Genomic DNA, 25,941 nt, shown 5'->3' on the forward strand with positions numbered 1-25,941 from the left:
ACACGGGGAGCCCTCCCACACCAGTCTTTGCCAGGTTCCTTTGCCCTCGGCTTTTGTGGACGGGTGGGGTTTGTTTTCCTTTCCTGCACTTATCTCAAGTCAGATGGGTGAGCACTCACCTGCGAGGGAATCCTGTTAAAGTCTATCTCGTTCACCAGAGTGAAGGCTTTGAGAAGGCAGAGACTAACTTCTGTTTCTATTTACTCCTGCACGCCTGGCACCAAGTAGCACTCCATATAGATCTGCTGAATACGTTTATTACTCAGCAAAGCAGGCAGTTTCAGAAGGGAGGAAAGTGAGGAGACAGGCTCTGCAAACCTCCCCAGCAGACAAATGCAATGATGCTCCCTGTCACTAATCTTCAGAGAGATGCAAATTAAAACCTCACTGAGATACCAACTCACCCCTGTCAGAATGGCTGCTGTCAATAAATCAACAAACAAGTGCTGGAGAGGGTGCGGAGAAAAGGGAACCCTTGTGTACTGCTGGTGGGATGTATATTGGTGCAGCCACTGTGGAAAACAGCATGGAGTTTCCTCAAAAAATTAAAAATGGAGCTGCCTTATGACCCAGAGATTCCACTTCTGGGAAAATATCCAAAGAAATCTGAAACACTGATTCAAAAGAATATGTTCATTGCAGCATTGTTTACAGTAACTCCAGCAACTTTAGAGCCTTTGCTTATGCCTGGCCCTGACTTTCTACACAGCCTTTATATCCCAGTATTGTGAATGATTTAGAAAATACAGGACTTTTTTCACCCATAAAAGATGATCCATCTTGTCCATGTCAAGACACATGAAGTGGGAAACAAGAGTGAACTCAACAGAGAAAAAAAAAAAAATTGACTTATTAGAGGGCTGTTTTAAATTATATTTCCTCATCTGACTTTGTTTTAGTTCCTTGCAAAAGTTTTTCCACATCTATGATAAATATGCATGACCTTTTTCTTTCACAGTCTAAGCATCTGAAATGTTTGGTAAATGATGCCTAGGGAGAGCCTCCCTAGAGGCTGCACCCTCCTCACCGCCAGCCACATACACCTCAGGACCAGCCTTGAAGGGAGGCAGAGATGGCAACCTGCAGGGGACAACTGCCGCAGAGCATGGTGCCCCTGTCTCTACCCAAAATATACCCCCCTTAGCCTTTATTCATCTCTGACTGTCAAAACTAAGTATTCATTCCTTTTTCCTTGTGCCCTATGATTTCATAAGCACTCCGGGTAGGGGCACAAATTAAGCATCTTTATCTTCATCATTCTCATAATTCCTTCTCTCTCTTTCTCTCTCTCTCTCTTTCTCTCTCTCTCCTCTTAAAATTCATGAACATATTGCTTCAATAGTAGGCATGGACCAGAAAGGACAAAAGGTTGCTGAGAGCACCTGAGGGGACTTGGAAAGGTGTCACCAGTGACAAGAAAAAAAGGACCTATGAAGGGTTGGTGGGAGCCACAGAAGACACTTTGGTCTAATTTATAATCTTGGAATATTGGTTGTAATCTGCCTCATCAAATTAAAGTTTTCAAGGGAAGGGAAAGGAGTTGTGTAGATGCTCATATAGTTACCAAACTGACCTCTCAGTTTCTCGCCATATACTAGGATGGAAGGGGTGGCCAATTCCCTCCAAGATGGCTCTTGGCACTTATACTCCTCTCCCTGATGATTTTCTGGTCCCTCTTTTCCTTCCAGAACTAGGGAAAGGATAAGTCAATGAGTAGGTGTGATGAAATAGTCTCAGACTATCAGACCGCCTCACAATGGAGCAAAGATCTCACAGGAGGAAAATAGATTGAGGTATTCATCCATAAGCCAGGAGGTTGCTTTAAAACATCTAGTTCATGACAAGTAGATCCTCTCTCATAACATCATTGTGTGCAAAATACCTAGAGCTTAAGCACATTTGTGTCATTTAGCTATGTATAAATGTGTTTATTTATCTGTTTGTTTATTATTAAAGTCTAACCTAATCAGACCATCCTGGTTGGTCCCCAACAGTGGCTTGTCACTGAGTGACAGTAATTTCCCATGGCAGGTGCTCTCAGCAGGTGGCTGCTCACAGTACCTGCATTGGAAAGGTAGATTTAGTCAGAAATTTTATTTTAATATGAAATTCCTATTGCAGCCTGAGCCACTACTGGGTGATGTGCCAAAATTCATGTTTGCAGCATGATTTATTATGTGAAAATACCACAGAACTAATCAGTGGAGTTACTAATTAATACAAATCTGCATTTTTTGCATAAGCAATTAGTGCAAGGAGAAAGCAGTGAAAGAGGAAGTTTGACTCCTTTAATCTCAGTGCCTATTCAAGCAGAAAGACCCACCAGGGCCAAACTCCAAGATCTACATTTGGAATTTTCCCCCTTTGATTAGTTAAAGACACAAAAGGTCAAATTATCAATATTTAATTCATGTGAAAATGTATTCACTAAAGAGGAAAGAAAACATTTTATTTAAAGAAGATGAGGCTCTAGGAATGAATTCTTGAATAAAAAACTTATATTTTTTATTACAGCAAAGTCTGAATAAAATTTAATAAGGATTCTGATTGCTAATAATGATGAAGTGTGAAAATTAGATCAATAATGGGGGAGGGTGTATGGTGTACGTTTCTAAGATGTTTTAATTACTAACGGTGCTTGTGTTTCTCAGAGTCACATCTCTATTGGGCTTTTCCCAATATATTTTGTATGTCATGTATGTTAAGCTGTAATATTTAAAATCTAGTATGATTTAAATTAATTGTGTGGCTCACCAAATCTGAGTAAATAATGTCATCTCATTTTAGCTAGCTTATTTTCCCCATTGAGTTAATCGAAATCATTTATAATATGAAAAAACTGGAGAGTTGATAAGATGATGCTGATAGAAAAATATTTATTATCAATAAAATGCGTGTTCCATAAAACAAAAGCAATAGCAAAAACATGTTTAAATATTTTATTATTTCTGTGCACAGCAGAAAAGAGCTCATTGTGGTTTTTGAACCTGTGTGGCAAATAACAGAAGAATGGCCATCTCTCTGAAAGTTATTCAATACATCATTTCTTTGTTTCAGATTCACTGGCTCAAATTACAGTTTAAGCCCTTCCTCCACCCCTACACTTGGACATCTACCTTTCCAGGAAACTTATTTTTCAAAGAACGTGGCTAACTCACTGCAGATTTACAGAGCTCTGTGAGTAAAAGTTCCTTCGCGGTGGTCAGTGGTTTTAGCAGGAAAAAGCGCAGCGCTGGGAGGGCCTGGTTTAGCCGAGTCCCGACGCCGCGCCGGGCCGCGGGAGGGAGCTGTCCCGGGTGCTGATTCCTCGAGGCCGCCCGGCGTCCTGCACGCCGCCCGGGTCCGGACCGCGGGTCCCCGGGAGCCGGCCCGCCTCCCCCGCCACTGCCGCAGCCATTGTTCCGGGGACGCGGGCGCCGTCGGTGTCCCCGCTCTCCACGCCCGCGGCTACACCCAGCTCCGGGATGCCTGTCTGCCGCTGTCAAAGCCAAAGGGTGACACACGCGGGGCGCCTGTCAGTTACCGGGCCCTTTGGTCCCCTGTAGACGGCAAACTGTTCCTCAGTCCGGGAGAAAATAGGTCCGCGCCCTCCGCTGAGGCTCCTCACCTGAGAGCAGGAGCTCCCACGAACACACACACACACACACACACACACGCGCACACTCATGCACACCCTCCCCCTCACACAGTCGCATAATTCAGGCACAGTCCCTGACGCATTTCCTACACACTATCACGCGCGTTCATACCTTCACATGCACACTCCCGTTCCCACGCAGCCTCGCATGCGCTTACACTCGCGCTCTCAGATCCGCACACCCTTGCACACTTCAGCACCCGCGCGCAGGCACACACTCGCCCATCTGGTGCGCGAGGCCGTGGCAAGCAGGCAAGCGCCCTGAGCTGCTGCGTCGCTTTCGCGTTGCCCACACGCGTGCTGGGTGATTGCAGGCCAGCCCCTCCACGCCTGGCGGGGATCAGGGGTGAAGTCCCTCAGGGGCCAGCAGGCGCCGTGAGGGGCGCCACCCAGGTCCCAGCAGGGCCCGGAAGACATAAATAATAAATAAAAGAGCCCAGGCAGACGGAGCCCGGGAAGCCCAGCCCTAAATCACTCCCCAAATCACAGCCGCGTCGTGCTCCATCCAATAGCTCTAAGCGATTTGTGGGGTTGAGGGTTGGAATCAATTTTTTTTTTCTGTTCTCGCAGGTGCAATATGAATCAATTATCTTAATTAAGATTATGCCGCAAGCCCAGGAGATTTGGAGAGGACGGGGTTTTCGCTGGGGGCGACGACGAGGCATTTTAATAGCTTCTCTTTTGCGCCTGGCTCTCCCCAGCCAACTGCCTGGCAAAGCCAGGCCTCTCCGGCCTCCGTCCAGGGCCCCCAGTGGTCCGGCCGAGGCGCCAACCAGGAGCAGGGCCCGAGAGCTGGACGGAACCAGCAGCATCCCCCTCTTGCCTCCCTAGGGCCTTGGAGCACCGGGGCCTACGAGGGACCTACAACTCTGGCCCTCGGCTCCAGCAGCTCCAGGGCCCTCGGGTCTCTCCCGCTCCTCAGCCACCGTCACCCCCGACTCCTGGAACTGGCCCAGGCCGGGACACCCCCCTCCTGGGAGGGGAGAAAAGAGGCGGGAGCCGCTCGAGCCCTCTGGCGCAGCCCTGGCCACACTTGATTCTTTCACTGAAGGCAAACTTCCCTTGGCTAGCAAGCATCTGTGTCCCCGAGAAGCAGGTCACGGCCGGGGACGCCGGCCGGGCCCCCGCTCTTTATCTTGGCCTGGTGAACGCGTCTAACCCCGCTTCCCTGCCAGCGCCGCGCCTCCCTCCCCCCACTTTCCCCGCCCAGGCCGCAGGCCCCTCTCCCCACCCCCTGCCACGCGCCTCCTCCCGCCCCCCTTCCCGCCAGCGCTCCGGCTGCTGCTCCAACCGCCCAGACCGCCCGGCCCGCGCCGCGCGCGCGGAGCGCCGACCCGGGGGCGACAGATTTGGGGCATTGCTCGAGGGCAGTGAGTCATGAAAGCGGCTTTTGTTGCCTGCGCGTGCTGTTCGCGTGCAGCCCAGCAGCCTGCAGCGCCCAGTGGGGCCCGGAGCTGGAGCTGGAGCTGGAGGGCCGCTAACGGGCGGCGGGGGCAGAGGGAGAGGGGGGTTTAGGGAATCGGGAGGGGAAAGCGGGCAACCGTCGGAACAAAGTTCAAAGGGAAGAAAACAGGCGGGGCGGGGCCTCGGCGTCGGTCGGCGACGATCCTCTCCAGGCGGCCCCGACGCCACGTCGATTGCCCCCCTTCCCCTTCCCCCTCCCAACAAAAAGCACCTCAATTTAGGCTTGATCTGGACCCCCCTCTTCCGGGACTGGCTGCCCGGCTGCGGCCTCCCGGGGGCCCGGCGGGCTCTCAGCGCACCGAGGCAGGCGCGGGGGAGGCGTTCCCCGCACCGAGGCGGGTCGGCTCCTGAGCGCCCTGGGCCGGGAGGCCGAACCTCGCCAGGTTTCTGGAACATCCAGGAGGGGCCTTTTCTTTGTACAAATCCCCTGGCCTGGGCGAAACGACCGGCAGTGGAATTAGGGGTGAATTTATCAGGAGAGGGAGAGAACACATCTAATAATTCCCGCACTTTGCGCATTAGGATCTCGGCTGGTGACAACCGGGTTCACTACCCAGCCCTCCCAGCCCGAGAACAGCTGGCTCCAGCAAGAATTCCCTGTACTCCACAGGATGTCGCAGACTGGGGCAGTTTCTTCTTCTGGGGGTGGGGGCAGGAGGGGGTAATTCCCTAGGCCGCCCTCGGGCCTCGGGGGCCGCTGGTGCCCGCTTTCACTCCGCCCCCAACTTCTCGTCCGCGGGCTGAGAAACGCGAGCCGGGACACGAGTTCCGCAACCCGGACCCACGGTGGGCTGGCCCGTCGGGGCCGCTGCCAGGACAGTGGCCCCGCTTGGTGCGTCCCCGCCGCAACTGTCCCCGGACAGCCGAGTTGAGGACCGGTGTCTGCAGCTGCTCCTCTGAGGCCCCTCAAATTTTAACCTATCACTAAAGATACAGGGGTAACTACTGAGGCTAGGTGCTTGAATTAATTCTTGTATTCTCCTCTGTGCTTTTTGTACACCGAGGAGAGAACGCAGAAAAGCAGAACTCCACACAGGTTGCTCTGGAAACTCAGCACAATTCATGCCACCCTTTGGGCCACTGGTCAACTCACACACCCCTTTATTCCGCTTCCAGATTTGCGCCAGACGGGGAAAGCTGCGGCCTCCACTTTCCAGACACCAGCGGTCCCCTCAGGACCCTCTTCGCACTCCCCCCCTACCCACGGCATCCCCCCTCCTGCTCCCAGATGCACCCAGCTCCAGCCGCTCAACCCTGACACTGTTTGCAAACTCAAGGGGCTTTTAGAGCCAATTGCCTTTAAATAAGCAATTCAAGTTCGATGCATTCATTGCAAGGGGCTACTGGGCCTAGGGGGGGATAGGGGGTTAGTTAACCGAGGATTAGAGCTGGCTGAGACCTAGTGGACAGGGAAGGGGTCAGGCTCCCCCCCCCCCCCCCCCATGTATCTTCTTCTAACATGCCTTGCTGGGAAAGAGTGAATAAAGAAAGAATCGCCATTTAAACACAAATATGGCTCTTTCAAAATTAGTTGGGAGGCTCTGTGGTCTTTGCATGACCCTGATGGTGGAAGTCGCATCCAGTCAGAGTCTTTGAGGTCTGGAGGAGTCCTGGCCCTTAGCTCTTCCCAATTTCGCCTGTGACCTTTCTCTAAGGAGGAGCCAAATAGGCTCATTTAGCGCAGGCCCTTTGCGCAGTCTTCTCTGAACCAAATACCCACTTACAGAGCGCGGATTAAGGGTGCAGGCAGCCTGTGGCAGGGAACCAGGGACTTAGGGTGAGGGCACCCTTTGCAACAATCCAATGGCCTTGGTTAGAAGGCAGAATCCGCGCGTCAGAGAAATCTCCCAGCTCTCAAGCAAGGGAGCTCCGAGGCCAGCGGAGCCGAGGCCTGAGCCCACGGACTAGCGCGCTCTGAGGGGTGCGGGGTCTCCAGGGACAAGAGTAGCAGAGGGTCAGGGCTCACCGGGCGGGGCAGCCCGACAGGTACGGAATTACTGTACCGGAGGGTCTGGGAGTGGGCCATCCAGATAAGGGGGCTGGAGACTAGTCTCAAAGCTGCTTTCGCAGATGAGGCCTTTTGTATGGCGTGTGTGTTTGCTTAAGGGGCTGATGGACATTAGTAGAAGCCACCTATTGGCACCAACGAGCAAAGCGTCTGCCAAGGGGGCGAAACCACGCGATGGGCACCTCAGAGAGGGCAGGGAGGCTTGGTGCCCTGGAGGGCAGTGCCTGGGCGAGTAGTCGAAAGGAGGTGGGACGCTTCCCTGCGATCCCCAGTCTCCGCCTTTCTGCCCGGTGCCCCTCCGCCCTACTTCCCGCCCGAGCGCCGGCTTCTCACTCGGACCCAAACCCAGTCAGTTAGCTTTCCCTCTTCCTTTCCGCAAACCCCGTCCCCCCTCCTCCCCTCCTTCCCCCGCGGCTCCTCTCCCTTCTGCCGCCTGAAAGGGTTAATCTCTCCTGCGGGTAAAAACAGGTCCGCGGAGTCTCTAACTGGCGACAGATGGGCCACTTTCTTCTGGCCACAAAGGGGCCGGAATGGAGCGCTCGGCGGCATACAAATGGGCAGGTCACGTGGTCCCCGGCTCCTGGCCGGACTGGAGGGACCATATGGCGCATGCCGGGGAGGGGAGAAGGGGCGGGGTGGGGGCGGGGGAGAGGGGAGCTGGAGTGGGGGGCGGCGCGGCGTGGACGCGGCTGAAGGGGCGGGGGCGGGGGCGGCGGAACGGAGCGCGCCGCCCCGACGCGTGCGCAGGCCGGGCGCGGGGACCCGCTCGCCGCTCGGCTCCCGCCCCGCCCGCGCCCGGCGCCGCCGCCTCGGCTATATAACCTGAGCGCCCGCGCGGCCGGGACACGAGGAATCCGTCCCGGCGGAAGGCACGACGTCCGGAGGCCCCAGGGTTATGAGACCATCACTGCTCAGGACCGCGTAACAACTGCAGGTAATTACAGTCCTTTCATTTGGCTTGGAAATAAAATCAGTAATTGAAGACCCAATGCCGCTAGATATTGGGTATTCGTGCGCTTGTGAGTGCGTGTGCCGAGGCAGGCATTCCTCCCCGTAACGGCAGACACGCATGCTCCCGTTTTGACTCCCATCACTCAAATACCGCAGGCTTTCTACTTTAAAAAAATTGTTTCAGTTGGGGGTAAGGGTGAAGAATAGGAGCATCTTTGGATTTTAATACCATGATTATTTGCTAATGGTGATTTCAAAGTCCCAAAGGCAGTGAACTGCTTTACTCTCTTATTTATTACAGTAAGAAAAAAGCCCCTGTTGTTACCAAGATGTATTTTGTGTGCATGTGTTTTATGCACTTTGGAAGTGCCGAGTTATTTTTTTCAATGAATGAAAGGGACTTGGATACCTTGGGTATGCACACCCCGGAAAATAAATCCAGTTGAGAGAAAGTTTAGTTGAGAGGAGGGGAAATGGGGAGAAAAGGAGAGGGACTCACTCCTACTACCTGTTACTGCTCCAGAGGCGGCCAAGTCCCCAGCAGCCGCTGCAGGAGCCAGAAATTCAGTTGTCTCACTAAATGCTTTTTATTTCCTTTATTAAAAGCGGCAACTTCGCCATTGCCAGTCGCTGACCATTGTAATTACTCAATCTTTTAAAAGGAGGTTTGAGGCGAACTTTGAAAAGCCCCAATAAAGAGCGGGCGGCCTTTTCAATGGGCTGTTTATTAGAGAGGAGCCTGGCGCACCTGATCCCCGGGCGCGGACGCGCGCCCCGCACCGCGCCCCCAGCCCCAGCCGCGCCGCAAGCGCTTTTGTACAAGGTGGATTTTCAGCAGAGGGCCGGGGCCGGGCGGCGAGGAAAGAAAGGCGAGGGCAGCCTGGAAGACCCCTGCCCCCTTTTGTTGCCAAATGTCTTGTTGATGGTGAAATAATTTGGTTGAATGCACTTTTCCTCCACCGTGCCTTTGCTCTTCAGTCTCCCGTTGGTGTAATCTTCTTAAAAATCACTGCCAGCGCTGGTAAGTTACGTAATGGCTGTTCAGCTTTCATCGCTAAGTACGGAGAAGCCTGGGCAGAGATGGGGACAGAAACTGCGATTGTCAAACTCGTTATTTTTGTGGAGTTGTGTCTTGGAACTCATGCAGAGAAGCATGAAATCACCGAAATGTACACTCGTTTTCACACATATTATCCTGCCGGGTAATTACCATAAACAGACTTAAGTTAGTCACTAGGAAACACACACGCACACACACAGTGCACACGCACACCAGTCGCTCGCTCCCGCACCCCGGCTCTGCCTGGCGCCCTACGCCCCAGCGGGGCACCACGTGCCAGCAGGAAACACTGCGCTTACCCGGGCCTGGGGCGTCCCTTGTGTACCGAGCCGGTGCTTCTCTTCGCGCGTCTACAGGGTTGGGAAGCAGGCGCCGAGGGCGCGTGAAGTTTTCGAACGCAGCGTTTTTCCTCTCTCTGTCTGCTTTCCTCTCCCCCCTGTTGAATGCAGGCAACCGAAACATGACCAAATCCTACAGCGAGAGCGGGCTGATGGGCGAGCCGCAGCCGCAGGGGCCTCCGAGCTGGGCGGACGAGTGCCTCAGTCCCCAGGACGACGGGCACGACACGGACAGGAAGGAGGGCGACCTGGAGGCCATGGACGCGGACGGCCCGCTGAGGAACGGCGGGGACGAGGGCGACGACGACGACGACCTGGAGGAGGAGGAGGGGGAGGAAGAGGAGGACGACGACCAGAAGCCCAAGAGACGCGGCCCCAAAAAGAAGAAGATGACCAAGGCGCGCCTGGAGCGGTTTAAGCTGCGGCGCATGAAGGCCAACGCCCGCGAGCGGAACCGCATGCACGGCCTGAACGCGGCGCTGGACAACCTGCGCAAGGTGGTGCCCTGCTACTCCAAGACCCAGAAGCTGTCCAAGATCGAGACGCTGCGCCTGGCCAAGAACTACATCTGGGCCCTGTCGGAGATCCTGCGCTCCGGGAAAAGCCCGGACCTGGTCTCCTTCGTACAGACGCTCTGCAAGGGCCTGTCGCAGCCCACCACCAACCTGGTTGCGGGCTGCCTGCAGCTCAACCCGCGGACTTTCCTGCCGGAGCAGAGCCAGGAGATGGCCCCGCACCTGCCGACGGCCCCCGCGTCCTTCCCGGTGCACGCCTACTCCTACCAGTCGCCCGGGCTGCCCAGCCCGCCCTACGGCACCATGGACAGCTCCCACGTCTTCCACGTGAAGCCGCCGCCCGCCTACGGCGCGGCGCTCGAGCCCTTCTTCGAGAGCCCGCTCACGGACTGCGCCAGCCCCGCCTTCGACGGGCCGCTCAGCCCGCCGCTCAGCATCAACGGCAACTTCTCCTTCAAGCACGAACCGTCCGCCGAGTTCGAGAAGAATTACGCCTTTTCCATGCACTACCCGGCAGCGAGCCTGGCGGGCGCCCAAGGCCACGGAGCGGTCTTCTCGGGCGCCGCGGCCCCTCGCTGCGAGATCCCTTTGGACAACATCCTGTCCTTCGATAGCCATTCGCATCACGAGCGCGTCCTGAGCGCCCAGCTCAATGCCATCTTTCACGATTAGAGGCCCCAGTTCCACCGGCCCGGGAAAGGAACCCGCGGGGCTTACAGGGACCGTCGTGTTTACAAGAGGCAGCCCCCCTTTGGGTACCACTGCTGCAAAGTGCAAATACTCCAAGCTTCAAGTGATATATGTATTTATTGTCGTTACTGCCTTTGGAAGAAACAGGGAATCAGAGTTCCTGTTCACCTTATGTATTATTTTCTATAGCTCTTCTATTAAGAAAAAAAAAGAAAGTAGTACAGTAAAAAAAAAAAAAAGCACCACAAATTTGGTGTCTGTATTCAGATCATATTAATTGTCTGATCGGGATAACAAAATCACAAGCAATAATTAGGATCTATGCAATTTTTAAACTAGTAATGGGCCAATTAAAATATATATAAATATATATTTTTCAACCAGCATTTTACTACTTGTTACCTTTCCCATGCTGAATTATTTTGTTGTGATTTTGTACAGAATTTTTAATGACTTTTTATAATGTGGATTTCCTATTTTAAAACCATGCAGCTTCATCAATTTTTATACATATCAGAAAAGTAGAATTATATCTAATTTATACAAAATAATTTAACTAATTTAAACCAGCAGAAAAGTGCTTAGAAAGTGATTGCGTTGCCTTAGCACTTCTTTCCTCTCTAATTGTTAAAAAGTTGCACAATTTGAGCAAATCATTTCACTTTAAAGTCTTTCTCTCTCTTTAAAATGAAAACCAGATCCATAACACCCAAGAGGATGAAAAAAAAAGATGTATTCCCTAACAAAACATATCAGTTCATTACTTGCACAAGCTTGTATATACATATTATAAACAAATGCCAACATACCCTTCTTTAAATCAAAAGCTGCTTGACTATCACGTACAATTTGCACTGTTTCTTTTTAGTCTTGTACTCCTTTGCATTCCATGATTTTACAGAGAATCCGAAGCTATTGATGTTTCTAGAAAATATAAATGCATGATTTTATACATAGTCATACCAATGGTGGTTTGTCCTATGTTCATGTAATGAATCTGAGCCTAAATCAAATCAGGTTGTTAATGTTGGGATTTATACCTGTTGTAGTCAATTAGTACAGTAGCTTAAATAAATTCAAACCATTTAATTCATAATTAGGACAGTAGCTATTGCATGTAAAATGCAGCCCAGAATAAGTGCTGTTTGAGATGTGACACTGGTACCACTGCGATCGATCTGTACTGTAATCTTGTTTGTAATCCTGTATATGATGGTGTAATGCACAATTTAGAAAACACTCATTCAATTGCAATAAAATAGTATTAAAATTCTGAGCAATTGTTGCATTTCTTCTTAAAGTGATTTTTTTGAGTATAAATAATTCCCAAGTGGAATAGTTGCTTTATTTGCTGAATTAAGAAACTACTAAACAGTATTTGTAGAATAAAACAAAAAAGTAAAGTTTACTTTAGCCTGTCTCTAGTCTGTTTATCTTGCTTAGGGAGCCATCAGCACTTTGTAGATAATGAAGGAGCCTAACTGATATTTTATTACTTGGAATATGAAGCTGTGTGTGGGGGAGGGGGAGGGTTGTGGAGAGACAAACAGTTGTTTTTGTTTTTCTTTGCCTTAAGCAGTCTTCACATTTAGCTTTTGGGTTTTCATTCTTTTAAATGATTATGTTATGTGTTTTCTTCAATTGTTTAAGGGGGGATTTAGTTAATTATTAACAAACAAGGCACAAACGAGTACCCTGGCTTAGTTTGCCTACATATCAAAATATATATTTAAAAAACTTTACCACTTGCTTGGTACTTTGTTATCTGTATATTTTCCTGAGCTGAAATGTTCTCTAATGCAAACCAGTGTTATCCCCAAAAGAAAGTTATTACCTTTAGAAAATGCCTGGGGGAAGTTATTTAATTAATTTGAAGAATCCAAGAAGTGGCATTTTATAATTGTTCTATAAAGATCTTGTGACGATTTCAGTAATTTTTCAAATATAAAAGGTAATGAATTACTTGTCCTCAAGAACATACTCTTTGCACTATGATATATTGTTGGAAGGTATAATTGTTGCCCCGTCTCCTTTGGAGCACTATTGTGCTGTTTCATAAACAAAATTCACTGGAAAAACTTACAGATGATTCTGCCCACTGTTAAGTCCACTAAAAAAAAAATTGGCATTTCTGTTCCTCTGGATGTACTGACTGACAGGAAAGATTCCTAGGGAATAACATTTGGCACTTGTGTTCTGGCTCTACCCTGGTGCTCTGATTACTGTCATTAGTAACTCCATTGTTCCTCCTCTGATTTGGAGGCCACATTGGATGACTACCTCCCTTCCCAAGCTTGTTCCTTTAATCTCCTTCTCATTGGTGATTGAGGGGTTCCAGAAAGCTGACCTCATTTAGCAGGCTGCTCCAGAAAAATGTGAGTAATCTAATGGACAGGAACAATTAGCCATACTAATAACATTGCCAACGGGGCCACATCAAGCTGTGACAGTGGCAGCGAGGAATATTTCTACATTAGGAAAACGTCGGAGCGCACTTTAAACTATATTATTTTAGCATGTTTTCCATCAGCTTCATCCCATGACAGAAATGCTCTTAAGGTAGTCCCAACTTTATCCAAATCGCAATAATCTCATTCCAAGTGAATCAGACTTGTTGTTCTGGAACCAAGCTGTTGCTTCCCACGTTCAAGATTGCTCTCACTGTTCTTGCTTTAAGAGACATAATGCGGACCTGGTGTCTGAACACTGCCACCCTCCCAGCCTAGGGGACTGTGAAGTGTACGTTCAGATCTGATGTGATCTCTTCAGCCGCTCCATTTCACCTGTAATCAAAATCAGCTTCATGCAAACTAAAAATTGTTGCTGTAGTGGACAAAAGAAATAAGGGGATAACATTATAAGAATCAAAAGAACCCAGCTTTTAAAACAGCAAGCAGGGGAATCTAGACTGTGGGGGTTTTTATAAGGTGTAAATGAAGACTGCAAGTTAGGTTTGATTTTTTTCCCCCTCATTTTATAACTTCTTTCTAAACCATAAGGATTCTTTCAGTCAGTCAAGGAGTAGCTCACATGCCACCATCTTTTATTCAAAGGCGGGCACAGATGTTCCTTCTGCAGGGGAGGTTTTAATTTATGAAAATGATATTGTTTATGCATGAATGAGCTGAGTGCACTCTGCATAACACACAGCACTTTCATCTGATCAGAGAAATACCGCAGAACCAGTGCCAATGGCAGAAGCATATTCTACAAATTTACTCACTTAAATGTTTAATGAATATTTGGAAGACCTTTTCAAACCACAAGAAACCTTTTCAATGATCTCTTCCCTTTCTGTTTGAGTTACTAGCCATATTTAAAAGAGACTCGTACAATTTTTATAATAGGCTAATACCTACACTTAGCTAATAAGAAAAGAAAATGTTTACTAAACAGAAGGCAAAAAAAAAAAAAAAAGAAACACTGGCAATTTTAGTTTCATTGGGAAAAATATTCCTATCATATAAGATGCTTAGATCTACTTATCTAATGTGAAATGTGAAAATGCTCTGAGGAGTTATTTCTGGGGGAAAAAAGCTGGAATTTAAAATCAGCGAACAGTTTCAAAGTTAGAGATGAAATTTGGCTAAATATTTTAACTGGTGCATAATTCCTTTTGAAAAGAACACTGCATAACTTAGATTTCATTTACATCACCAATTGCATTTATACAGTATGATCTATCCACTTTTAATGTTAAAAAGATAATTAAAGGCAAACTAAAATGAAGAATTATAATTTCATAAGGATGCTCTATTAATTTTAGGTTTATAATACGTCACAATAAAATAACATTTGAAACAAATTTGTGTTCTAATTTATTAACCTAAAAGAAAATCTCCCTATGTTTTCACCCTTGAAAGTCTATAATTCTTACAAAATTAATGCATTTCTAAATGCAGCTAGCAACCACTAAAATGATATATGGATCATTAGCTAACAGTTTGAACCAAGCTGTTTTAGTTGTATAATTAAACAAGAGATTTAAAGTGAAAATATCTATTAAACAATTAATAAAACTAGGTTTCAAAACATGGGCTGATTTTATCCTAATGGAAATCATGAAATAGCAAAGCTATTTCTCAAACTACACTAAGGTCTCTTGCCTTCTCTATTCCTCTCCTTCCACCAGCACTTATTTCCTGAGAGTGGTCTAAATAAAATCCTTAATTCCAGGGTGTGATAAAGAATAAAGGGGGCAATGCAACATCTTGTGGAACACCAGGACTGAGATCTCCTGTCACCATCGCACAGAGGCGTTCTGGCGTCAGAGGCACAGTGATTTGTATGGTGGCATAACCGTTGGCTCCCGGCCAGGCATTATGTTTCAGAGGACGCTATTGTCAAGAACCGTTCAACTAGAAATATGCACTTTATGCGCTCAAAAGTTGAGATCATCTGCTTTCCTATGTCAGAAAGAATTCTGGGCTGGCAATCGACTCATGGGCTCTCTTCACACACTAACACTTGGTTCAATGGCTCTGATGGAATTAGCTGTGTAACCTAACTAGTGACATCAACAAGACAAGGCCATAGCCTCCGGGGACTTCTGTTCAAAGTGCTAATTTTAAAATCTCTGATAATGCACAGTATTATGTTAATGTTGGAGTAAAACTTTAGATACATGAAATGTGGACTTGGTCCTATCTAAACATTATCATGTTTTTTGCCCAGCTAATTCAGAGGTAGGTGGATAGTGACAATAACCATCTTTACAGAGCATTAAGTATGGAGCAATCCACCCAAGGGATGGATCTGATTGTGAAATAACATCTAGAAATTAGAGAATAAATTTAATCTCATATATGAGGTGACTTGGTAACTTACTTGGCTGTTAACAAGATTAAAATCTGACCCTGCTCTTGGGCTTTAATGTCTCAAGGACTAACAGCCAGAAAGATGCTTACGAGGCTTTCTGTACTTACTAGGTCAGTGTTAAGTGCTTTCCATTCCTTCCAAACATTTCATCATCAAAGCAACCCTGTTCCTTATTTTACAGATGCAGAAACTGCAGGAAGCTGGAAATTTGCATTACAGGTTTCCCATTCAGGTTCTAGTTCATATGCAGCTTCCTCAAAGAAGCCTTTCCTGATCCTTAGCTGACCTAGCAACCACCTTCAACTCCACCAAATTCATTATTATATCAGAGCATTTATTTATCTGATGTTAGCGTGCTTATTTATTTGTTTAGCTTAGTTTAAAATGACAAAGTTCTCCCTTGAAGAATGTGGGCTTCACAGGAACGTGTCTTTTGTTTGTTGCTGTTTCTCTGGCACTAAGAAGACCTGGGAGATCCTCAATAAATATTAACATCCTAAGGGAATCTAGCCACACTGATGTGAAAGCTTGTTGCCTTAACCACTCTGCTACAAATCAAGTCAGCTGAGAATGGAGAGGGCCACAAGTGATTCTCAGCCCAGTGAAAATTATAAGCATTAACTTTATGTAGAAAAAAACAACAACCACCCAAAACCAATAGAAACTAATTTCCTATTGGCACAGCATGGCACCAAACACCCCTCCCCCCACTCCTTTTGAGGATCAGGAATAGTGAGTATCTGTCATCTTTTGGTTTTATTTTATTTTTATTTTTTAAATATATCTTTATTGATTTTAGAGAGAGGAAGGGAGAGGAAGAGAGAGAGAGAGAAACATCAATGATGAGAGAGTCATTGATCCAGCCCGCAACCCGGGCATGTGCCCTGACCGGGAATCGAACCCTGATCGCCTGGATCCTAGGTCGACGCTCAACCGCTGAGCCACGCCCGGCCGGGCAGTTTTATTGATATCAATTGGTTACATATAATTTGGAACTGGAATAAAATAACTAACATATTCTTGGCTCTTTCTAGACTTTGCCTTTTTTTTTTTTTTAACGTTCATTAAGAACTTGTTACTCTTTTTTCTGTTCATCATTCTTCTAGCAATTGTTCTTGTTCTGTTATCATTGTTCTGTAAAATTGTCCCAAACTTTCTTGCCAGCATTGAAGTGTTTAGATTATAGCAGATCAGAATCCAACCCAGAAGGGCTATGTACTCCAGTAAGGAGTTTGGGAATTTGAATAGAACCCAACAAATTAAAAAGTAAAAATAGGCTACCTATAGGCAGCGGATGGCACAGAAATAGAAATCCACCATGTAAAGGAGGGAACCTCACAGCATTCTTCCAGAGTACCAGTTAGACAGACAAGTGGTAAGTTTATAGGAAATATGATATTCGTTGTGAATACAACACCCTTAAAGAAGAAAGAGTTATTTTTAACAACATCAGGTATTCACTTTAGCACTACCCAGGAATTATTACGAGATCTGCTTACGTAAGAGAACATAGAAGGATCAGTGTTACTGGAAGACGATTTATTATAAAATCACTGAAAACTGAAGAATGACCAATGTTCTTTATGATAATCATATCTATACACGGTATGTGTTATCAGCTGAGATAAACGCAGCTGAATTACCTAAGCTATAATTTTTACCTTAAAATGTTCGCTGTATAAACTTAGCACGTCAACACTATTTCTTTAGTGTTCTCTCTCAGTGATGTCGGTTAGGAGATCATCCCGCTTTCAGTGACGTCAATGAAGGGGGATTACAATGCTTAAGAGAACTGTTAATTCCTTACCTCTGGTGTCAACAATTGTAGTGCTTGCCTCCTTGTAGCAGGAATTACAAATTTATTATCTGCAGCAGGTTACAGGTACATGACCAACTAACGTTCACATCCAAGAATAGAGAGGATAATATAGTATTCTAAAAAGGAGACTCGGGATAACATCACCTGCCATTGTTAACAGATAACTGAATAATCTTTATTCCAACCAATGATTAAATATACAGTGAACAATAAATAAGCAAGAGTAACAATGCATATAAATTATAACTAGAATCTAAGTAGTAATATTTATTAACATATTTCTTTACTAAAAGAATTTCTTGGTTAATAGAGGCAAGGCTACTTATTTAGACATTTTAAAATCCCAACATGAGATGTTTAGATACAGACACTATATTTTAATGTTTTCTCAACTCTGACTAGCATATTAAAAATGTTAAGTAAAGAGGTATTTTGCTTCCCAAGGTTTCATTTTGCTTAATTAACTAAAAATGCATTTATCTAACTTCAAATATCAAGAAAAAAAATACACTACATTGGATTGAATACTGCCCCACCCACCCCACCCGCTCTTGAAAATTCACATTCAATCAGAACCTCAGAATGGGATCTTATTTTGAAATAGTGTTTAAATAATACATCCTAAATGTAAGATGTAAATTAAGGTGAGTTCATACTGGATTAAAGCAGGCCTTATAATAAGAAGACTGATGTCCTTGTAAGGAGAGGACAGGACAGACACACAGACACACAGGGAAAATGAAGACTTGGGCAGAGATTGGAGTGATATGTGTATATGCCAAGAAACTGCAAGAGTTGGCAACAACCAGCAGAAGCTAGGAAGGAAACATGGAAAAGATTTTCCTTTTGAATCCCCAAGAAGGAACTAACTCTACGGACACCTTGATTTTGGACTTCTGGTCTCCAGAAAATACATTTCTGTTATTTTTAAGCCACCCAGTTTGTGGTCATTTGTCATGGCAGCCCCGGGATAATAATACATATGTTAAGGTCTACAATTAATTGATATGTTAAATACACATAAATATAGGAGAGTTCATTTAAATTCTTCTGAAAATATTACCATGAAGTTTTAGTGACATAATAGATAACCCCCAGCCTATTTTAGTTAGTATCAGCTTTGATATGATTTTTTAGGCCTTTTTTTTTTTTAAATCCTCACTGAGGATATGTTTATTGATGTTAGAGAACAGAGAGAAACATCTCTGTGAGAGAGAAACATCTCTGCGAGAGAGAAACATCTATGAGTTTCTGACCAGGGATTGGACCCGAAACCTAGGTATGTGTCCCGACTGGAATCGCACTGCAACCTTTTTGGTGTACGGGATGATGCACCAACCAACCGAGCCACACAGGCCAGGATGACTTAACTGTTTTGATTGCTCAAAAATGCCAGTTAGTGGTTATTTTTTCTGAAGGTATTCAATTTATCAGAAGTTTTAGTTCATGTAGATCTGGGCACTATCTTGTTTTTAATCATTTTCTTTTTAAAATTTATTTATTTATTTATTTTTAGAGAAGTGGAAGGGAGGTAGGGAGTGGAGGAGAGAGAGAAATATCGATGTGAGAGAGACCCAGTGATTGGTTGCCTCCCACATGCACTCTGGCTGGGGCTGGGATGGAACCTGTAACGCAGGTTTGCGCCTTTGACTGGGAACCGAACCCTTGACCTTCTGGTGTGCAGGTCAACACTCTAACCACTGAGCAACACTGGCCAGGGCAGAGTGAAGAAAAGAAGAGGAACTGGTTCTTACATTAAATTACTTGAGCCACTGGATCAATTATCTCCCTAAGCTATATCTACATCTCCAGTTGGGTTTTATTATTTTTAAGTCCAGTTTCAATTGGATTTTCTGCCACATAAGGAGAATTGCCTAATACAAGAGAGACTGAATTTTTTGTTGCTTGTCATTTTTATACATTAAGATGGAGAAAACCCTGAATATAGTGAAGATAAAATTGAGTATGCTATAGGTATGTTTGACAGAAGAAAGTGTTGAGCAGAGTGGAGGGTAGAAGATATAGAACATAGGCAAAGAATTCCTTTGGACAGAAAGGATACTTCTTTTCAGAAGTATACATATTGTATATATCATATATCATATATCTGATATATATAATATCAGTGAACTACATAAAGGCAGCTCACAGAATTTCTAAAGGAGTTGTATCCATTTGGACCAAAAGAGACAAAAACAGTTCAAAAATTTTAAGACCATGAAAGCCTCTGAACTCTCAACTTTTCATGGATAGAAAAATGACTGAAAAAGCTACTCAGCTGCCATCATGAACCATTTCTTGATGAAAAGAAGAATGAATGGAGGACAGAGCTAAAAGCCTGGAAGCTGGAGCCAAGAGCTGCTGAACAATGCATTAGGGAGCCACTGCCAGGAAGCAGAACTAGATGTGAGATAAGGAGCATTCTCTTCCTCAGGGTCTGGGAAACTAGCAGCACATGTCTTACCTGAATTTCAGAATTGCTATGGATCAGTGACTAGGATGGGTTTTCTGTTTTTCCCCCTTTTTTGGGTGGGAGCATCTCTTGTACTTATCCTATGCCTGTCTCATCATTGCATGTTGATGAGTGTGTGGACATTTTGCCAAGAGGATATGGTGCTTAGAGCCCCTGCGGCCATCTGGGGGCCACCAATGGTGTCCTTGTTGATACCTGGGCATAGCGAAGTAGGAAATTGTAAAGGCCTTGTTTTTTTAATGACGAACCCAGGAACAGCCTGACGCTGGACCTCTGTTTATGTGAAAAGTAAAACCCTATTTCAAAACAACTTTTAGCTGGATGTTCTGTTATTTGTAAATTATAGACAAATAAACAAGCCTTGTGGTAAAAGGGCAGGATGAAGAGGAAAGAATACTCACTGATTGTAAGAGTTGTCTTTATTGTCTAAAATACATGGAATCACCTGGTGTGCTTGTTTAAAATACATGTTTCTAGGAATAATTCAGTTATAGATTTGAAATCTGAGGGCATCAGTGAGGGGTACAGCCTCAGAATTTTCATTTAAAACAAAGTGGACATTCTTAAGCACATGCAAGTTTGAAAAGAGTAGGAGTTGTGTTCAGAGAGTTCTTTTTTGAGTTAAAGCAAAGTCCAGAGGATATAATGATAGGAACCTGCAATGGAGGGCACCAGAGATGCTTAGGATGAGGTTGTCATGGAAATTTGAGACTAGTGCTCCAAACGGTAACAGAAAATGATGTAAAAGTCAAAGACAGTGAACCTAGAACCAAACTTTTTGATGTCTATGGGCAAGAGGCCTGGGAGCAGTGGCTGTTTTCAACAGTGAGAAGGGACATTGCCTCCTCTGCGTAATGCCTTTTTCACAATTATGATAATGTGAGCTATAGAAATTGAGGATAGATTTCTGATTTAATTTTCTATTTGTGTATCTGGTTATACCTAATTTAGTATTTTACACTATGGCATTGCTGGTAGTTACTATGAGAGTTTCAAACTGTTTGGTGGAAATACATTTCAAATAGTTGGTTCCAAGTTTATAAATATCAGTACCTACCTGAAAGAGGGCCTTAAAAACTTGAGGGGAAGAGAAGAAAGGCCTATTCTTCTTTCCTATGTTATTTATTGTTATTGCTTTTGGGGAAACTAGAGATCGCATGGTCACTGTCATTACCTATTCAGGGGAGATGTGTCCTAGAACAAAGAGTTTCTAGAGTTTTAAACAGAGCTTAAATTTGAGTGTGAAAAGCTCACATGTGAAGAAAATGTGATATTCTGAATTGGTGGGATTTTAAATATTTTTCTATTTTCTCTGTAATTCTTGTAGGGACATATGGCTCTCCACCTTTTAGGCCGCAGGAGCCAGACTAGCAGGAACATTCTGACGAAATCTCCACTCACCGCGAGAGGAAAGCCGTTTCCTTGATATGTTGATAATGTGCCCATTTGGCATCAGAAATGACTGAGAGATGGTTGCAGGCAAAGATCACTTCACCCAAAATGTAGGTTGGCATGAAGAAATTAAATGTCATGAATTTTTTCTCATCCATGAGATATAACATGTTGAACAACATCAGAAATTAATACAGGAACTCAATTTAAAAAGTTACTAATTCATTCATGCACTCAACAAGCAGTTATTGAGCACCTATTTTGCTAAAAGCACTGTTTAGGCTCAATAGGTAGAGCCATCAACAAGCAGACTAGGTCACTGTGGCTGCTGAGGTAACCATCTAATGGGAGAAGAGAGACAAATAAGAAATAAGTAAACAAATTAATCAATTACAGACTTTCAGATAGTGGGAAGTGTATTGAAGAAAGTAACATTGAGTAGGGGTCAACTTTTGTTTGACTGGCCAGGAAAGATCCTCTGGGAAGGCGACATGAGGTTGATCTGGGCCCCATGCAAAGCCATGCCATGAAGACCATTGTTTTAGGCAGAGTGAACAACAACAGCAGAGGCCCTGATGACAAATGAACTTGGTTTATTTGAGGAATGAAAAGAAGGACAGTGAGGTTGGATACAAGTATAAAAAGAATGGAAGAAAAATCACAGGAGATGGGGTTTGAGGAGGTGGCAGGATCACATGGGATCTCATAGGTCAGGGTGGGAGTTTGGATTTTATCCTACTTGTACAGAGAAGTCCTTACTGAAAAATATTCTGTAAAGTAAACTGGAGTTTGAAAAATGACGTTGATGGTAACTTGATAACATAGGAACTCAATCATTTGTCACATAAACTCCAAACTTTGAAGCCAGTAGAGACTTTGAGAGATCAAAGGGAGTGACATAGACTTATCCACTGGCCAAAGCTCAGGCATTATACTTCCTTGTCACCTGTCCTTGAAGCAGGAGGTCTGAATGTATCCATTGTCTGTGATTTCACCAGCCTCCATCTGTGGTACTGAGAAGGTGGCTCCAAATTCAGGAGGTGGCCCCATCAGACCTACATTCCTGGGATTTGCTGGGGTACTTATTGGTCTCCTGAAAAGAATGTTAACAATAGCAGCGATTTTTTTCAAGGTCTGCTCAGATGTAGATTTCCAAAATCCAGGGATAGAGAGTGTGCTTCTAGATCTAGTCAAATGTCTTCCAAAGAGAAAGAAACTATGTTACTTTTAAGCAAGGACAGATATTTAATGCTCTGAAAACAAATACCCAAGCGTCAGCCAAACAGGGAAAGCATTGTTCAGGAAGCTCCCTGAAAATTTTCAGAGAGCAATTTTCATGCACTAGTGTATTATATATGTTATATATATATATATATATATACTACTTATAAGACAAATGATCCTCAGGAACTGGTGGGGGGCATGACTATTGGGCTGTCTTGGCATCATTGTTATAGATAAATGTTAAAGGAATTCATTCATTCTTTCACATATTTATTAAGCATTTATTATGTATTATGTACTGTGCTAGACACTGAGATTCAGTGTAGAACAAATAAATTCTCTGCCATGAAGAATCCTTTATTGTAACAATAACACATTTATTGATTGTTTCTTATATTCCAGCACTATTACTAAGTGCATTAAGATCTTCAGTGAGAAACCTAGACAATAAACAAGTAAATATATAACAAGAGGTAATAATAAGGCATGTAAGGAAAAATAAATCAGGGTATGGTGGAGAGATTAATGGTGGCTTGAAGATGTCTATGTCCTAATCCTCAGAACCTATGAATATGTCTCTTACATAAAAAAAGGGAATTTGCAGACATAGTTAAGGATTATCCAGAAAGGCCCAATTAATTACAAGGGTACTTGTAAGAGGGAGAAAAGAATGAAAACAGAAAAGATGCTATGCTGTTGGCTTTGAAGATGGAAAAAGGGGGGCCATGAGCCAAGACATACAGACAACCTCTAGAAGCTGGAAAAGCCAAGGAAGTGAATTCTCCCCTACAGCCTCCAAATGGAACGAACGTAGGCCTGTTGAAGCCTTGATTTAATCCAGTGAAACTCAGTTTGGACTGCTGACCTCTAGGAGTGTAAGAGAGTACATTGTGTTGCTTTAAGTCACTGTTTGTGTGTAATTTGTAATAGTAGCAATAAGAAACTAATATATAGGGTTATAGGCTGTTGAATGATAGATAATTCTCAGCAATGGCCTCTTAGAGGAGGGAAACTGTAAGCAGAAAAGTGAATGAAGTGCAGGAGGAAGCCATCTGGTTGGCCGTCTGGAAAAGCATTCCAGCCAGACGGAACAGCAAGGCAAATGTTCTGAAAAGGAACTAGTTTCATTGTGTTTGAAACCCAGGAAGAAGGCTGTGTGAGTGAGCAAGGGGACCTTGGAGAGGTAGCCAGGGGCCAGGTTACATAGGGCCTTTTAGCCTTGCTAAGCATTTTGATTTTATTCCAAGAGTGATGAGAGGTCACAGGAAGGTTGTGAGCCTAGAGTAATATGATCTTGTTACCTTAAAAAGGAACAATGTGACTACTAGTTGGAAAACAGACTCTGGGTTGGGGGAGGCAGTGCAGGGGAAGGGGAAAGCAAAGAGATGGACTGGGAGGCTATTGAAGTTGTCCAGATGAGGGTGCAGGGTCATAGACCTAGGTGAGAGCAGGCTTGAAAGGAGTCTATTTTGCAGATAGAATGGACAGGATTTGCCAATGAATTGGATGTGAGGTATGGGACAAAGAGAGGAGACCAAGATGATGTCAGGATTTTGATGACACTATTTGTTGAGATTTGGAACATTCTGGGAGAAGCAGGTGTGAGATGGAAAATCAGGAGTTTAGTTTTAGATACTTTACATTTCAGATGGTTATTGGGTAGCCAAGTGGAGATGTCAGGGAGGCAGTTGGATATAGTGTCTGATGTTCAGGGCAGTGTTTGGGGCTGGCAACATCACTTGAGGAGCCCTGGGTAGTAAGTAAAGCCATGGATCTGATGCCTGTGTAGATGGATCCTAAGGACAGAGCTTTGGGGCGCTGCAACCTTTAGAGCCTGGGACAGGACAGCTCATCAAAGAAAAAGAATGGAGCAGAGCCATTACTTTTATCCTCAAGAAATGCAAAGCCAATGTTTTCGACCTTCTGGCCTGACTGAATTTTTGAAAAAATGGCAACTTGCCCCTTGCCAAGGTCCTAAGAAGTAGCCACTGAGCCAATTTGCCAGGGCTCTCAGTGAGCTTCTAAATGTCAGTGAGCGTGCTGATTGCCTGACAGCTGTGAAGACAGATGCCGAGTCCAGAACTGCAACTCATTCTGCAGAGGGCACCAGCCTTCCCCACGAGTGATTCCTGAGCTGAGCTACCTGGAGCCTGGGCGGGGGTTTATCAGCAGCTGCACTTCTGCTCCAAGAAACAGCTCCCTGCAATCAGATCCAACTGGGGCTCTTCCCAGCTTCGCCTGGAAGCTTGGGTGCTTGTTTTCAGAGCATTACACAGTAAGAGTCCCAGCTTAACCAGCACACGAGTGTTTTATGTCTGAAGGGGATTTGGCTAGGCTGACAGTCGCCCTCCCTGGTTTTTTGAAGTCCAAGTTTGAGTAGAGAACCTTGAGACACTCCTGCTGCCATCAGCTCTCTGTCTGACTTTTCAGTGTGACCAGAGATGAAGATGTGGTTGGTTAGGTACCGGCACGCTGGAACTCGATTTACAACCCTTTTAATTTAATTTCCTCTTTAACTCCCTGACCCCTAACTTTTTCACAGTACAATTATTTTGCCCTTATAAAACGCCTGCTGATTTACTCCCCACTCTGCTCTTGTTCAGAACTGACTTTTCTGTCCCTGTCTTACCACCCGTGTCAGCTCCCCCAGTATTGCACGGCTCGGAACAGATTTCCTCTGCCCTGGCTGGGCACTGGGATCCACTCGGGGAGTTTTTAAAAGTTCTGAACTCTGGGTCCCATCCCCAGAGATTCTAATTTAATTGTCTTCGAGTGTAGCCTGGGCACCTGGATTTTAAAAACCTCCCCAGGTAACTGTAACGTGCAGCCCCGGCTGAGAACCGCCGGCCTCCAGACCTCTGCGCTTTAGCAATCGCCAAGGTCAAGCATCTCAGCTCTCCCGAGGCAGCGAAGGGTGAACCCCCAGGCTCTCTCCATCCCCAGGTGACACTAAGTCACCGCAGTAGCCTTCAGGAGAGCAAGTGCTGCTGCTGGAATCTCTCTCCAGGGCGCGCCAGGGCCGGCCGGGGCAGGGCTGCGGGGGAGGGCGTCTCGGGCACGCGGGCACCTTCCTTGAATACCAGGCCGTGAGGGGCGAGCGGCCCGTGCAGCCCAGGGCCTTCTCTGGGGCGTCCTCGCGGGGCTTTGGGAACTCAGCCCGTCCTCACGCCACACCCGCTGCGGACATCAGCTGTTCCCGAGGGCGTGCCGGCGGGGGCGTGCGGGCGCCCCTGCTCGGCCCGAGGGCGCGCCGCCGAGGAAGTGGGGAAACGGAGGGGGCCCCGCGCTCCCCAAAGCGTCCCGCGGCCCGGGGGCGTGGGCAGCGCGGCACACTCGGCGCCTCGGGCCTCCACCCGGACCGCCGCCGGCGGAAGCCGCATTTCGCCAGCGCGCCCGGGGCGAGCGTGCGCGTCACCCCGCCCAGGTTTGAGAGGCGCGGGCTTTTCAGCCGCGGGGGCGCAACGCGCTGAACTGCTCTGAACGGCAGGCGCGAGCGGAGGGAGCACCGCACTCCCCGCCCCGCGGCCCCGCCTGCGCCCCGCCTCCCTCCCG

At 46.1% G+C, this 25,941-nt stretch overlaps 1 protein-coding gene across 1 annotated transcript; it reads left to right on the forward strand.

The window, feature by feature from the left end:
- The first annotated feature begins 7,957 nt into the window (after positions 1-7,957).
- NEUROD1 (neuronal differentiation 1) lies at positions 7,958-11,938 on the forward strand. Its single transcript, XM_081143226.1, has 2 exons — positions 7,958-8,043; positions 9,570-11,938. The coding sequence occupies exon 2, from the start codon at positions 9,581-9,583 to the stop codon at positions 10,643-10,645; it is 1,065 nt and encodes a 354-aa protein (XP_080999352.1). The 5' UTR covers positions 7,958-8,043; positions 9,570-9,580; the 3' UTR covers positions 10,646-11,938.
- Positions 11,939-25,941: the final 14,003 nt, after the last annotated feature.

Source organism: Miniopterus schreibersii (genome assembly GCF_964146895.1).
Source record: "Miniopterus schreibersii genome assembly, chromosome: 7".
Classification (NCBI taxonomy): Eukaryota; Metazoa; Chordata; class Mammalia; order Chiroptera; family Miniopteridae; genus Miniopterus; species Miniopterus schreibersii.